The sequence below is a fragment of the Pelodiscus sinensis genome, chromosome 12 (genome assembly GCF_049634645.1).
Source record: "Pelodiscus sinensis isolate JC-2024 chromosome 12, ASM4963464v1, whole genome shotgun sequence".
Classification (NCBI taxonomy): domain Eukaryota; kingdom Metazoa; phylum Chordata; order Testudines; family Trionychidae; genus Pelodiscus; species Pelodiscus sinensis.
The window spans coordinates 38,642,216-38,657,798 of NC_134722.1; the positions used below are offsets into that span (position 1 = coordinate 38,642,216).

General features: G+C 41.5%; 1 protein-coding gene across 5 annotated transcripts in view; it reads left to right on the plus strand.

Moving 5' to 3' along the window:
* The window catches only part of PRMT7 (protein arginine methyltransferase 7), a 63,641-nt gene that overhangs the window by 29,640 nt on the left and 18,418 nt on the right, over positions 1-15,583 (plus strand). For 4 of the 5 annotated variants that reach the window (XM_075940339.1, XM_006117569.4, XM_006117568.4 and 1 more), the window contains exons 9-14: positions 101-228; positions 2,253-2,391; positions 3,163-3,246; positions 6,750-6,797; positions 10,122-10,211; positions 11,601-11,762. In XM_075940339.1, the coding sequence (XP_075796454.1) occupies positions 101-228; positions 2,253-2,391; positions 3,163-3,246; positions 6,750-6,797; positions 10,122-10,211; positions 11,601-11,762 (651 nt within the window). The remainder of the gene's footprint in view (positions 1-100; positions 229-2,252; positions 2,392-3,162; positions 3,247-6,749; positions 6,798-10,121; positions 10,212-11,600; positions 11,763-15,583) is intronic. The other variant, XM_075940340.1, reaches the window with a different exon arrangement.

Sequence of the window (15,583 nt, forward strand, 5' to 3'; positions counted from 1 at the left end):
AATTTCTGTTTGGATCGAACTGGAATATTTGTTATTGAATGACGATCACTTCTGATAATTAGTTACAAACAAATACCTGGGTCCTGTCTCTTCTTTCCAGTGGCGAGATCATTGGATGCAGTGTGTATATTTCCTTCCAAAGGAGGAACCAGTTCTTCAGGGTGAGAGTGTGTGCCTTTCTGCATATCGTGATGAATATTCCGTGTGGTATAAGCTCCAGAAGGCCAGGTAAATATAGGTATGAGAGGAGTAGATGATCAAAGTATGGCATGAAATCATGAGTATGTGCTGCTGCTTATAAAGATTGGATATTTTTTGGAAGGAAGGCAAGGAACTAAATTCATTACTTACTTTGCCGTGTCTCATAGCATAGGTATGAAATTGTAGGTTCCTAACCACCCGCATGGTGTGTAGGGTAAACATGTTAGCAAATAACAAAAAAATATGGTGGGATTAGAAAAAGTAGAAAAGAGTAGAAAAATATGTGCAGCAGTTAGAGCGCAGTTTGAGCTTCTAATACCTGCCTTGTCTCTGGTATTTAGCATGTCTGTCTTCAGGGTTTTGTAAAAGGAACAAGAATATTCCTCTCTACTCCTTCTCTTTACTCCCTAACAGGGACCAGTAGCTCCATTAGAGATGTTAGATGTTCTGTATTTTAGTAATCGTGTAGCTGTTACAATTATTAGTGGGTTATATGGTTACTAAAATACTTCCCGGGGGCGGGTCCAGCAGCCAGTGTGCTCCCGGCTCTTGGCCCCACTCACAGAGAGCACCCTACCACCCTGCACTGCTGCCTCTGATTCAAAGGTAGCAGTGCGGGGTGGCAGCAGCTCCCAGCAGGCAGGGACCTGAGTTCCCAGCAGACCGAGGCTGCACTGGCATCCCACTTACACCCAGCGCCAAGCTGCTGCCTCTGAAACAGTGGCAGCAGAGTGGTGGGAGGAGGTGGCAGCTCCATGGAGCTGGTGCTTGTGGGGAGCCGGCTTTTAAGCAACGGCTCTCATCTGCCCACCTCCTCCCCTCCCCCCCACTGCCTCTGTGGGAGGCAGCAAGGGGAGGTGGGTGGCTCCGTGGAGCTAGCATGCTAAGAGAGCCAACGTCCACCGCTTCTCCACCCCCGACCCCTGTGATGCATCCTCTGATAGAGAGGCAGCAGCATGGGTGGGGTTCAGGCAGCTCTGCAGGATCAGGTGCTCCTGGGGAACCAGCTTTTAAGCCAGCTCCACTTGCTTCCCATGCTGCTGCCTTTCTATCAGAGGCAGTGGCAGGGCGGGGAGGCAGCTTTTCAGGAACTGGCACACATGGGGAGCTGGCTTAAAAGCTGGATCCCCACAGGCACTGGATCCCACCTTCCCCACGTTGCTGCTTCTGATATAGAGGCAGCAAGTGGGGAGGAGATGGCGTGTAGTTGTTAGGCCTGGGTTTATCAGTTAATCCTATAAGTTAATAATTTAAATGGCTATACAATAGCATCCCTAAACTCGGTCATTCAAAAGTAATTCATTGAGAGGAGTTCTGTGGTCTGTATTGTACAGGAGGTCACATTAAATTACAGATGTTCTTCTGACTTTACAATCTGTAATTCTTAGAATAAGATTAGAAAGTCAAGTAAATCAGAAAGAGAGCATGAAAACCGTTAATATGTTAATCCTACAATTTGGCAAGGTCACCAACCTCCTGGTGGAGATAGTTCACTCAGTATTTAAGTCACTGATGATGACAACAGGAAACAAGATTTTTAAAAAAAGATGCCTAAAGTTAGTCTTTCTTGTTCATATTTAGGCAACTGTACTAGTAGCCTGACTTTTTTTTCCCACAAGTTCTGAGCAAGTGGTCTCTTCCACAAAAGTAAGTAGCATGCTCATACTTTTTAAAATGAAGACCATTTAAAGGTTTGACCACATTGGATGCAAAAATAGAGACAGATGAAAAAATACTCATGATAGCATAACTTGTAAACTTCCATATGTAAAGTATACTCCATTGGTGTGAATATACACATTCACTGCTTTTCAACAGCATATAAATGGTTCTTTGTCAATATTTTTCATGAGAATCAAGCTGGATGACGAAATATCTTTTCTTGGACCAACTTCTGTCATTGAGAGTGACAAGCATTTGTACTAACACAGCTGTAAGTTTGAAAGCTTGTCTCTCTCACCAATAAAAGATTACCACACCACTTTTTCTCTCTAATATCCTGTGGCTGGCTCAGCTACAACAACATACAATGTTTTTATATTCTATTTTAGAAATGAAGAGGACAAAAAAGATGCCTATTTTGGGAGTCCTCTTTGTAGCTGTCAGGCTCATCTGCTTTGGAACAGACCACGCTTTGGAGAGCTAAATGATCTGAACCGAACAAACCAGTACATCCAGGCTCTGATGACAGTAAGTGAGATTATTCTACAACTCATGGCAGCATTAAATCTTTCTGTTGCTCTTTCCACAAGGGTGTCCATATACATCTTTCCACTCTAATAGATTATTAGTGGGTGATTCATGTTCCTTAACAAAGGGAGTATGTGCTAGGTTTGTTCACAATGCATGTGGCATTTTGTCTGAGTCAAAAACACATCTGTAAATCAAACAGTCATGAAATATCTAGTATCCAATTATTTTCAACTGAAGATGTCCACTAGGGATGTTAGCGTGTGGTCATTAACATGATTAACCAGTAAGCCTGGGCATCCTCCTGTATCAGAGGCAGCAAGGGGTGGAGGGAGGAGGAAAGTGGTGCCCACGGGCAGCCAGCTTTTAAGCCAGATTCCCACACCTGCTGACTCCTGTGGATCCACCTGCCCCCTTCTCCTGCCAGCTCCTCCCATGGACCAGCTCCCCCCCCTCCATCACTGTCCACAAGACTTATAGATGTGAACCCAAACATTAGTTTTGTACATGTGTGATGAGTTCTCTCTGCAATCTATTTTGGGGATGATGATACAAACACTGCTGGTATTTCTCTATTAAAATCTTATTCTGAATTTCTTCTTGGAGAAAACTCTTGCATCTGATATTGTTTGGTTTGCAGCTCCCCAAATTTCTATCTAATTATCTTTAAATTTTGGCTAAGTTTCAATAACCAAGTGTAAAAATGGTTTATCTGAGAACTTTTAAATCTGGAGTAAAAATAATATTGTCAGCTTGTCTTATTTTCTGCAGGTACTGAAAAAAGACAGTATTTGCCTCTGCATCAGTGACGGCAGCCTGCTTCCGCTGCTGGCTCAGTATCTTGGAGCAGAGCAGGTACAATACTTCACTGCTTCCTGTTATTTTTCTGCTCTTTATGTTTTAGATAGATGTTTTTAGTCCTCTGGAACATTTCAGTGTTGCTTTTCAGTAATGTTCAATTCCAGTCTACTAGATAAGCAGTGGATGTGAGCTTCACTCTGTGACAGCCATGCTGTAGATTATACAGCAGGAGCAACTGCCATTTCTTGTTACTTATAATCCAAACTGTAGCCAAAGGCTCCAGATGTGTCCTGTGCTTCTTCCTTGATTCATTTCTGAGTTACCCATCTTCTGTTAATGTTCATTTCTCTGGATAATTTTCTCCTTCTGTTGCCTACTTTTGCTATGCTATTCTGAGGTGGTTAGGTTTATTCTCAAGTGGGAAATGGAGTGAGTGTAATGGTGAGATACACCCACTTCTCATAGTATTTGTTACCTACATGTTACACATCCACCCCGCACCCAGTTCCTCTCCCCAGGCTCTGTTGTGATGCCACTAGTTTCATTTTCTGGGTCATTCAAATTGAAACATTTCACTCAGAGACGGAATAGTGCAGAGTTCCAAGCATAGAGCCATATCACTATTTCACTCCACTTGACAATCCCTGAAATTTTGACATGTTAAGTTCTAGTACAGTGACAAACCTAAGCATAACCATGTGGTAGCCTATTCCAATGACTTCAGTAAACTAACTAGTTCATGCTTTTAAACCACCCAAATTGCCAGCAGTTTTCCTTGCAATTATTGAAATGAACTTTGTTAAATTGTTTGTAATGAACTTCAAGGATGATGCTATAAAAAGTAATTCCCTGATTGGTGAAGGGAATGTTCCCTGTTCAGTAGTACCTTGATGTCTCTAGTTAACACATACTGAACACCTGGGTTTGCCTAGGGTGCTCAGACATTCTCACAGCTGCATGCTGTTGCTAATTGATGCCTAAATGAACAATCATAAAAGATGCAGAGAGAAAGAAAGTACTCAATAGTATTTGCCATTTAGGTACAGATCCCTAACAAAACAAGTCCTTTATAGGTGGATACAAGTATTTTGCTTTTATCTAGCAGAAGAATGATGGCTGCTCTACTGAGTGAGTAAAGTGCCTGGCAACCATTCTCCATGGCTTCTATTAGAATCATAGAATCATAGGACTGGAAGGGACCTCGAGAGGTCTTTGAGTCCAGCCCCCCGCCCTCAAGGCAGGACCAAGCTCTGTCTACACCATCCCTGACAGATGTCTATCTAACCTGTTCTTAAATATCTCCAGAGAGGGAGATTCCACCACCTCCCTTGGCAATTTATTCCAATATTTGACCACCCTGACAGTTAGGAATTTTTTCCTAATGTCCAATCTAAACCTCCCTTGCTGCACTTTAAGACCATTACTCCTTGTCCTGTCCTCAGAAACCAAGAGGAACAAATTTTCTCCTTCCTCCCCCTCCCTTTTAGATATTTGAAAACCGCTATCATGTCCCCCCTTAATCTTCTTTTTTCCAAACTAAACAAGCCCAGTTCATGAAGCCTGGCTTCATAGGTCATGTTCTCTAAACCTTTAATCATTCTTGTCGCTCTTCTCTGTACCCTTTCCAATTTCTCCACATCTTTCTTGAAATGTGGCGCCCAGAACTGGACACAGTACTCCAGCTGAGGCCTAACTAGTGCAGAGTAGAGCGGCAGAATGACTTCACGAGTTTTGCTTACAACACACCTGTTGATACAACCTAGAATCATATTTGCTTTTTTTGCAGCAGCATCACACTGTTGACTCATATTCAACTTGTGGTCCACTATGACCCCTAGATCCCTTTCCGCCATGCTCCTTCCTAGACAGTCGCTTCCCATCTTGTATGTATGGAACTGATTGTTCCTTCCTATGTGGAGCACTTTGCATTTCTCTTTATTAAACTTCATCCTGTTTACCTCTGACCATTTCTCTAACTTGCTAAGGTCATTTTGAATTATGTCCCTATCCTCCGAAGAAGTTGCAACCCCACCCAGTTTGGTATCATCTGCAAACTTAATAAGCGTAATCTCTATCCCAATATCTACATCATTGATGAAGATATTGAACAGTACGTGTCCCAAAACAGACCCTTGCGGAACTCCACTTGTTATCCCTTTCCAGCAGGATTTAGCACCGTTAACAACAACTCTCTGACTACGGTTATCCAGCCAATTATGCACCCACCTTATCGTGGCCCTATCTAAGTTATATTTGCCTAGTTTATCAATAAGAATATCATGTGAGACCGTATCAAATGCCTTACTAAAGTCTAGGTATATGACATCCACCGCTTCTCCCTTATCCACAAGGCTCGTTATCCTATCAAAGAAAGCTATCAGATTAGTTTGGCATGACTTGTTCTTCACAAACCCAAATGATTTGGCATTATTCAGCTAACTTAATTTGTGACTCATCCTGGGCAGACAACAGGCTAGTATGCAGCTACTGCGCTTGTTTTCCATTTGTAAGAAGCTTACCTTGGTGCTCTGGAGGCTTATATCAAGAGTCTACTGAGGGGTAGAAGTGTACAGTTGAGAGTCTTCTCAAGTCATGATTAATAATGGAAGCAGAGGTACAACTATGGAGCATTCAAGTGGCAATTTCCTCCAAATTTCATAGGCAGAATGAAGTAAAGCTGTCCTTTAGACGTGGCAGGTGGATATATGCTTCATTTCCTTTGGAATTCTTAAACATATGAAAAGATCTCCCAAGTGTACATAATTTAGAGAATATTTATAGCTTAATAGCAAATTCTAAAAAACAAATAGTGAAAACAAACAAGATGTTAAAAATATAAATATTTTGACTAAGTCTAGATTGAGGGCCCATAAATGAAAAGGTGTGTGTGCTGTAATGTGTTGCAGTGATATTTCTAACTAGTATAGCAGGATCACATTAAGCCATACTCATGGAGTGAGATCTCGTGGGGGTGGAGCATTGTCATTATGTTCAGTTGTAAATGCCCTACCTGTGTTTCAGTTGCCCATTAAGTACGGGAGGGGAACCAGGAATTGACATAATGAGACATCTATTGGCCTACAGGAAGTGTGATGTGTCCTTTCCAAACCCAGCTGTAGCAGAATCTTGCTAGTCTGTGCGTCAATAAATTACAAACTCCAAAATCTGTTTAGTGTGGATATTTGTATTTACAGTTAACCAGAGTTTTGATATAGTGAGGCTCTGTTGCAATTTAATTTTAAGAAAATGAGATGGATTTTCCTGTATGGAAAGACTAGAACAAATATCAGTGTTATACAGTCAAAATTTGTTCATTTTATAGAGGAGTAAGCAAAGTTGAGCCTTTAGTTCAGCAGAGATCTTATTTTGTAGAGACAATGTGACAAAGAAAAGTGAAACAGGTATATTGCTGTCATGAGCTAAAAATGAGCATGTCTAGTTCATTTGGATATTTATGAAAATGTTACAAAGCCACAACAGTGAACATGCATGAAGTAATTTTTAGTGAATTTTGAATGATTAAGCCAATGTGATTGATTGTACAGTACTCTCTTTAGGTGTTTACAGTAGAGAACTCTGCAGTATCGCATTGTCTCATGGAAAAAGTAAGTAGTTTAATCCTCTTACTTAAATGAGCGGACACTCTATAGCTATCAAGATGCAGAGAATCCTCCAGCTGTGATCTGTGCCCCATGCTACAGAGGAAGGCGAAAAACCTCCAGGGTCTCTGCCAATCTACCCTGGAGGAAAATTCCTTCCCACCCCCAAATATGGCGATCAGCTAAACCCTGAGCATGTGGGCAAAACTCACCAGCCAGACACCCAGAAATTCTCTACAGTAACTCCTATCATCCCTCCATTGACCTATTTCCCACTGAAAATGAATGGTCAATTAGTTACCAAGATCATATTATCTCATCAACCCATCCCCTTATCACAGAATCATAGAACTGGAAGAGATCTCAGAAGGTCATCAAGTCCAGCCCCCTGCTCTAGGTAAGACCAATCCCATCTAAATCAACCCGGACAGGGCTTTGTCAAGCCGAGACTTATACACCTCTAGGGATGGAGACTCCACTACTTCCCTAGGTAACCCATTCCAGTGCTTCACCACAGTGAAATAGTTTTTCCTAATATCCAACCTGGACCTCTCCCACCACAACTTGAGACCATTGCTCCTTGTTCTGCCATCTGTCACTACTGAGAACAGCCTCTCTCCATCCTCTTTGGAACCTCCCTTCAGGTAGTTGAAGGCTGCTATCAAATCCCCCCTCACTCTTCTCTTCTGCAGGCTGAACAGACCCAACTCCCTGTTAATTAATTGTATTGCCATTAATTCTAATACAGGTTGAACCTTCCAAATTCGGGACTCTCTGGTCTGGCAACATCCATGGTTCTGCAGGGAGCCAACCAGGAGTCCTGTGGGTGTTGGAGAGCCTTGGCTGGGCTGGTATCCGAGGAGTCCTGCCCAATGAGCTCAGGTGGCAGGCGGGGAGTCCCAGCCGTGACTGGGAATCCCCAGTGGGAGTGAGGCCAGCAGTAGCTGGAGGGGAACCCCCAGCAGGAGAGGGGCTGTGACGGCAGCTTGGGGCAATTTCTGGCCCTGGCTGGAGAGCTCCTGCTGAGAACTCTGGGTAGGAATCCTTGGCAAGAACAGGGCTGGCAGGAGCTAGAGAACCCAGGCCTGAGCCAGGAACCCCCAGCAAGAGCAGGGCTGGCTGGCCAACAGCAGCGAGGGAGCTCTAGCCCCACATGGAACCTGTGGTGAGAGCTAGGCTGGCAGCTTCCTGGAAATTTTTGCCCCAGTCTGGAACCCTGGAGAGTCCTGGTGGCTGGTGGTGGCTAGAGAGTCCCAGCCTCAAACCCTGGTGGCATGGGGCCGGCAGCAGGGCATAGAGGGATCCCCAAAGCTCAAAGAGGAGCCCACGGGCAGGGCCAGCAGCCAGCAAGAGAGCATCCAACCTGTAGCAGTGTAGTGTGTTCAGCATCTTACGGAATCAGTTGCATTATTGTATTAGGAGATGAGGTACCATGGTCCAGTGAATTGCGAGACGGGTTTCACTTCCAAGGTCTGACACTGGCTTGCTGTGCAACTGTGGCAAATTGCTTTTTCTGTTTCCTTTTCTGTAAAATGTTCCTGTTAGCTTCTACTTTTGAAAAGAGCTTTGATGTACACAAAACAGTCTATACTGAGCCATGTTTGGCTTAGATAACTCTGGTGGTGTGAATAACTCAAAAGTGTATATAGTTGACTTAATGACCTTTGGTATTTGGTGCATAGATTCTTTTAGTAATTACAAAGATAGCTTCCCCAATTATCACCTCTAATACCATTAACTCACAGACATCTCCCCTTCCCCACCTCTAATATCATTAACTCACAGGCATTTACCTTCCTTCCCCTCTCCCCCCCCCCCCCCCCCCCCCGCATTCCCCTTTCTGTTCTGAAATGTGATTTGTCCTTTTTATATGTGTTCATTTTTTTTTTAATTGTATCCTTTGGTATATATGGTTGTGACTATTTTCTTCCACTATTTGATCTGAGGAAGTGGGTCTGGCCCACGAAAGCTCATCATCTAATAAACCATCTTGTTAGTCTTTAAAGTGCTACATAGTCCAGACTAACATGGCTACATTTCTATCACTCTTTTAGTAATAAGTATTCTAGTAAAGGAGCATCTCATATGGGGATGTATGAGGTTAACTGGTACACTGATGTTTATCACTTCCAGTCAACAGTTAAACTCCCATGGGGCTGGTGGTGGTGGGAGCCTGCGGGACTGTCAGCCCACAGAGCCGATTTAACTATGTAATTGGTGGAATTGTAATCGGTTCATGGTTAATATTTTTTACATCTCTATTATTATATGTATTGCAGTATGTTTGTGGTATGTATGGAAAGAGCTCTCAGTATTCACATAAATTCTTAAAGGTTGTGAGGCACTATAAGGAAAAGGAATTTGGGAATAATGTCAACTCTGTTCTGAGATTTATGCCTGTGACTCCAGTTAACACTGGGACCATTGGAATTGCCATATTCGGTCAGACCCTTAGTTCAGTATTCTGCCTCTGACGTTAGCCAGCACCAGATGCTTCTAAGTTAGGTGCAAGAAACCCTGTAGTAAGTAGCTGGAGGATAATCTGACCCCATGTGAAAGTCTCATCCTCATCATTAATAGAGATTGATGAAGTGTCCATATGGTCTTCAACCACAGCTAGCATCCCCTTGCTGACTGCAGTGTCTTGTTGTTAAAGTAGTATTGTTTTCTATGGTGAGCTCCAGGCATGGGATTCTCATTTGTCTTCTAATGTTAAAATTAAGAAACTTATGCTGGTGATGGCAAGTTGTAGTGTTTTAGTAAGAAAATAGAATTCTTCTCATTATTAAACAAAAGTGTGTATATGTATTGATGCATAGAAAAATTACAGTGGGGTAGACATATAGTGATTCTTCTTTATACAGCAGGGAGTCTTCAGCATAAACATACTGTCACACAAACAGAACACTTACTGAAAGCTTGTGCAGTGTTGTCTGCTGACTCAGGTATATGTCATGACAAAGGCCAGATAGCAGATGTGGTTCAATTTAGTGTGGAGTAGTTTTGACTTAACTTGTTTTGGGGTATGAGTGATTAAAACTTCTCTATAGCTATATCATTTTTAACTAAAATAAAATCATACATATTTCAAAAGTATTTTCCTCTGTGAATATCAGTTGAAGGTTGTGCATGGTCTGGTATTTGTATATTAAAAGCTCACATGGTGAGAAGAACCACCGATTAGCTTAGGTTTATTAATTTTCCTTCCAAATTATGGTTTCCATCTTCAGATCATTGTTTAAAATAGTAGCTTATTCAAAAGTCAAAATACGTATTACTCAAGGTTGTACAAATGGAAAAAGTAAAAACGACTTACTTTTTTTCTTTAAGATCTTTAAAGCCAACCAAGTAGGAGATAAAATTAAAATAATAGAGAAACGTCCTGAATTATTGACCCCTTCTGACTTGGAATATAAAAAGGTAAGTAACATTTGCCCTGTTTTAGCACTAAAAGCATTTATAGTAATAAACAGATGGAAAAGCACCTTTCCTTTCCATTGGGATAGAATAGCTGCAGTCAGCTGTGTTAAAGCCAATGCTGTTTTTATGTCCATAGTGTAACAGTGAGTCCATATTCTATTCTGTTGGAAAATAAATCCGGCCTGGTCTTCATGCAGGTGGTTTGCTTGCTTGCTTGTTTTTTGGTAATCTTTCCTCACTCACATCTCTTCAGAATGTGTTTGCATTGATCATTTTTCTAGCCTGTTGATTTCACTGTGCCATGCCTCTGTTTGCATCCCTCTACTGGCGCCTCTTTGTCTGTTTCATCAGCTTAATCTACTTGTCTTCATTTTTGAGACCCTTCATGGCCTATTCTCACTCTGCCTATCCTTTATTAGTCACTGTTAAGAAGTTAACTCCTGCCTCTGATTGATCTATGATGCCAGCCTCCGTCACCCATGTGTTGCATTTCTAAACAAGCATCTTTGTATTTTCTCACATGCTTCCTCTCATGCATGGAAGGAGCTTCCTGTAAACACCTGCTGCACAAGGCTACCTCATTCACTTTCAGAAATCTCCTTAAAATGTTTCTTTGCCATGATAACCAGTGTCAAGATTTTTGTGATTAAGTGACTTTTGTTCTGAGACCACTATCTCTCGTGTTGAGTAATGTCTTATTTCCTTGTAGTTCTCCATTTGTCAATATCCACTATCATCCGTTGTTTTATACTTGGGTTCTAAGTGCTTTGTGCCAGAGACCATCTCTTTGTGCTGTATTTGTACAGGATCTAGCACAATGGGAATCTGATGGGCCTCTTAAGTGTAACAGTAATACTGTTGGTTAGTTTGCTGATTTATTTTTAACCACAAGAGTTATACAATCAACCCCTAGCATGGCCATAGTTCTACTGGTATAAAGGTACCGTATAATTGCATGGGAATAAACAATACTAGTATTAGCACATCTGTACCAGTATAATTGCATTCAATTAGGAGGTTAGTTAAAGCCAAAGTGGAACAACTTTAATATGTGGATGATCTCTACATGGAACATTTTTTGTTAAATATCTTGAACTCTGTCTAGAAATTTTGGTTGCTTACATCCGTAAATTCAAATACTGCAGATTATCAGAACTCTTCACATCTAAACCATAATTAAATTTGCCTCACACTTAGTATTATAGGAAAATACCTTTGTTTGCCAGTGGATTCTAGAAAACAGATACTTATCTATGCTGCAGTACAGAAAATATGCATCAGAAAAAGAAAGCTCATTGCAGTATGAAAGTTAGTATTCTGTAAATTGCTTACTTATTTGAGTCTTTATTCTTTTTTTCTTTAATGACTTTCCTTTTCCTTTTTGTCAAGGTCTCAGTCCTCATTGGAGAACCATTTTTCACTACAAGCCTTTTACCATGGCACAACCTCTACTTTCTGTATGCTAGGACAGCTGTGGCAACTCACCTCACAAACAATGTCACCATCCTGCCACAATCTGCTTCCCTTTACATGATGATCGTGGAATTCAAGGTGAGATGGTTGTTTATATATTTACATAGTTCAATTTTGACTAAGTTGGCTCTCATCAACAGTATTTTATAATTCAGGTTTATCATATCTGAGCACCTCATATTTTCAGCATACCAGTCTTGCTCTGGACAGTAGAGCAAAATTAGATTAATTTGACATCTCAAATTGAAGGTAGTGTGTTGTCATTTAAGTCAATCCTTATCTTGAATTGAATTTTTTTTATTAGAAGAATGAATTAAGTTTTTAGCAGTCTGCATGGCATATATATACTTTACACATCCATTAGGAGCTGTATTTCAGAATTAAAAGCACTTCAAGAGGAAAGATTGCCTTTTTTAATACAATTCAGCATCTGAAATGCTGCTTTTTTTTCATTGCTTCTGCATAGCAGAAACCAAGATAGTTAGTTGCTTTGAAACTGGAGGATTTTTTTTTTTTTACAGTTAAACAGTTGTAATATTTTTTAAATTGATCTGTAGTGTGAAGAGAAACTATTGGAAATATATCAAATTTGTTTTGCCAGTAAGTACTGTGTTCTGAAAAATTGTAAGTTAATCTATAAATGACACTTTTCAATTATAAGACTGGATAAGCTTCAGCTTGTCAACAAAAATTATAGTAATTTTTAATATTAAGTGTGCAACATTCTAGTGAGGAGTGAATCTTAACTTTTTTATATCATGGATCTTTTCTTAAAATTATCTTATGTAGTAGCTCCTCTCCCATTTCTATTTTAGGAATCATACATGTCTCTTGTAACCAAAGTAGATTTAAAAAATCAGAGAGAAATGACTCCTATACAAATAAAAGGAGATGCATGATCATGTTGTTAATAGATTTACTTTTCAATAGACCAGAGGGAAAGATGGTCCAGGTTTTTGCACTTATCTAGGACTTGGGAGACCTGGGATTAGTTCCTGTTTTACGATATGTGTGTATTTACCTCTCTGTACATTTCTAGACAAATGTGCCTGTCACTTTTAATGAGGGTAGAAAAGCTATGAAGGCAAGACATCTGTAGTTCATTAAAAATGCAGGTCTTATGTATGTATAAATAATTTAGATTGATCTTTAATCTCTCCATAGCTATTAATTAGTTCTGCCTTTGTCTTCACTAAATAAACAGTTTCTTATCCTGAGAAAAGACAAGCTGTTGAGAGCTATTTCATGTGTGTTGTATCAAATATGGTGTTATAAAATATAACATTGCATACCATTAATGTGTTGCACTCACACAGAATATAACAGTAGATAAGCGTGTCTTCTTCCATTAAGAATAAGGGTGCATAGTAGAATATTCCAGACTCAGAGTTATATCTTCCCTTCATGACACACAAGTGCACACAACCTCCCTTTGCTGGCAGTGGCAGTTAAAAACACACCTAGACCAGGATAGCCTCCTTAAATTTCTTGTACAGCTGTTTAGCTCTACTGCCTGAGAAAAAATCTATGAAGTGCAGTTCTATGTAATCTGACTAGTATTGCTAAAATGTCTGGTTTTGAGCAAAATATGTTAAGCAGCAAATTTGTTTTGGTAATCGACTAACCCTGTAAATATTCCTTCGATATTTTTTCATGTACAATGAAACCCATGAAGTCAAAATGATTCTTCTTCAAGTGATGTCCCCATGGGTGCTCCACTGTAGATGTTGAGTTGTCCCAGTGCCAAAGCTTGGAATTTTCTTGAGCAGTGATCTGCCAGATCGTATCTTGAGCTGTTCGCGTCCTTTTGATGTCTCCCGCAGTCCAGCTCCCGCCAGTTCCTTCTTCGCCGCCTGTGGTCACAAATGGAGTGAGCCTTCTCTCCTTGGGCAAACCCTGTCAGGAATAGAGTACATAGTTCTTAGAGTTTATAGTTAATTACAGTTCTTATAGCTGTAATTAATATAGTTCGTAACAAAAAAAAGTTTATTTTCTTCACTTAGTTTTACAGCTAGCTACACCAGGCTCTCCCAGTTTTAAGAAGTGTGCCACATGCCGTGACGCCATGCCTGCATCAGACAGTCATGCCGAGTGAATCAAGTGCCTCAGCGAATGTGTCCATTGTGCCAAACAGACGGTCAGGGCATGTAAGGACAGGGAGATGAGAATAAAAATGTTCCTGTTCAACAAGGCGCTTCAGCCGCCGGAACATTCTCCCTTTGTTTCCACTCTGCAGTCTCTGAGGGCGGAGAAAAGGAAAGCCATTTCCCCGCAGTTGGCTCTAAGCTGAAAAAGAGCTTCTCCAGCTCGCTCTTTACCATCAGCATGTGTAAGTGTCGGTGATAAGCCCAGCATGTCTTTCTCGGTGGCCCCCAGGCATAAGTTGCTCTCGGACCCAAAATTGCAACGAAAGTCTAAAACAGGGCTGTCAACAGTCATAATGGTCCGTCAGTTGGCACTGCCAGCAACAGCTACTGCGGTACCGACAACATCAGAATCTTCTGCTTTGGAACAGCACGTGCCGATGACATTGGCACTGATGACATCAGCACCACCTACATATGTGCTGGTGATCTCGGCACCACACACCTCTGCACTGATCATTTATATATTAGCCTCCTCGGCACCGAGGACCTTGACACAAACATCATAGGCATCTTCAGCACCATGTGTCTTGTTTAACCCTCCTGCGCCGAAGAAAGCACCCTATAAATACTCTTCAAGGAGACCAACAAGCCTGGAACCATTTACCTTTTCACCAGCACCATCTTCCACACCACCGTCTCCATATTCTCCTCAACCACTCTCCCCATGAACAAATTAGACACCATGCATTGAGATACCATTTATCACCATCCCCTTAGACAGGGTATCTACATCATTCTCCTCCTCCTCCTTCAAAGGAATCACCACACTCACCATGTTCTCCACACCTACCAGTACTCCACCAGATGCATTACAGGATCAGCCATCCATCTTGCTACATTTTTCTGGTGCGGTCTTACTCCAGACAACACAGCCCAACGCACTACCAGTATTACTCTCGGCATGGCTCAGTTTGCTATGCTTATCAACACTCTGGCTACGGCTATTCGTGCTGTCACAGTCACCCAGCTTCCCATGCACTCTCAGTTTCTCCACAACCCTCTTATAGTCACTGAGTAACAATGTCACCACCCAATGCTTCCTCTGTGGCTCCTCATTCCAAACCAGAAGAGGGTCAACTTTCAGAGGTTGAGGTGGAAGAACACCCACCAGACGTATCACCAACTGACCAGTTGTCATCATCCCCTGATGAGATGGTCATACCTGGTGACCAGTCCCTTCCTGATGAACTTAGGCAGTTTCAGAAGCTTTTTAAGAGGGTGGCTGTATCTCAGGACAGCACCCTAATGGAAGTACCAGAGAAGCAACACAAGTTGCTCAAAAATCTTCAACCATCACAGTGGGGGAAAATTGCAATTCCTATAGACAAGGCCATTATGGAAGCCGCTGAGGAAATATAGCAGACTCCAGCTTCAGCACCACCAACTAATGAAAGGTCTGACAAAAGATATTTTGTCCCTCCAAAGGGAACTGACTTCTTATTCTCCCACCCTCAACCAAATTCATTGGTTGTTGACCCTGCCCAGCATAGGTCCAAACTCCCTCAATACAAGAACATGGCGGACAAAGATAATAAGTGCATGGATCTGTTTGGAAGGAAACTATTCTTCCTCCACCTTATTCCTGAGTATAAGCAACTATGCAGCATTGCTCTCCAATCATAACTTTGATAACTACACCAAGCTAACATCCCTCCTAGAGCACTTACTAGACTCCAAGATCCATATTAAAGTCCATAGTTCAGGAGGGCTATGCTTCCTCCAGGATGGCCCTCTGAAAAGCACAGAGCTACT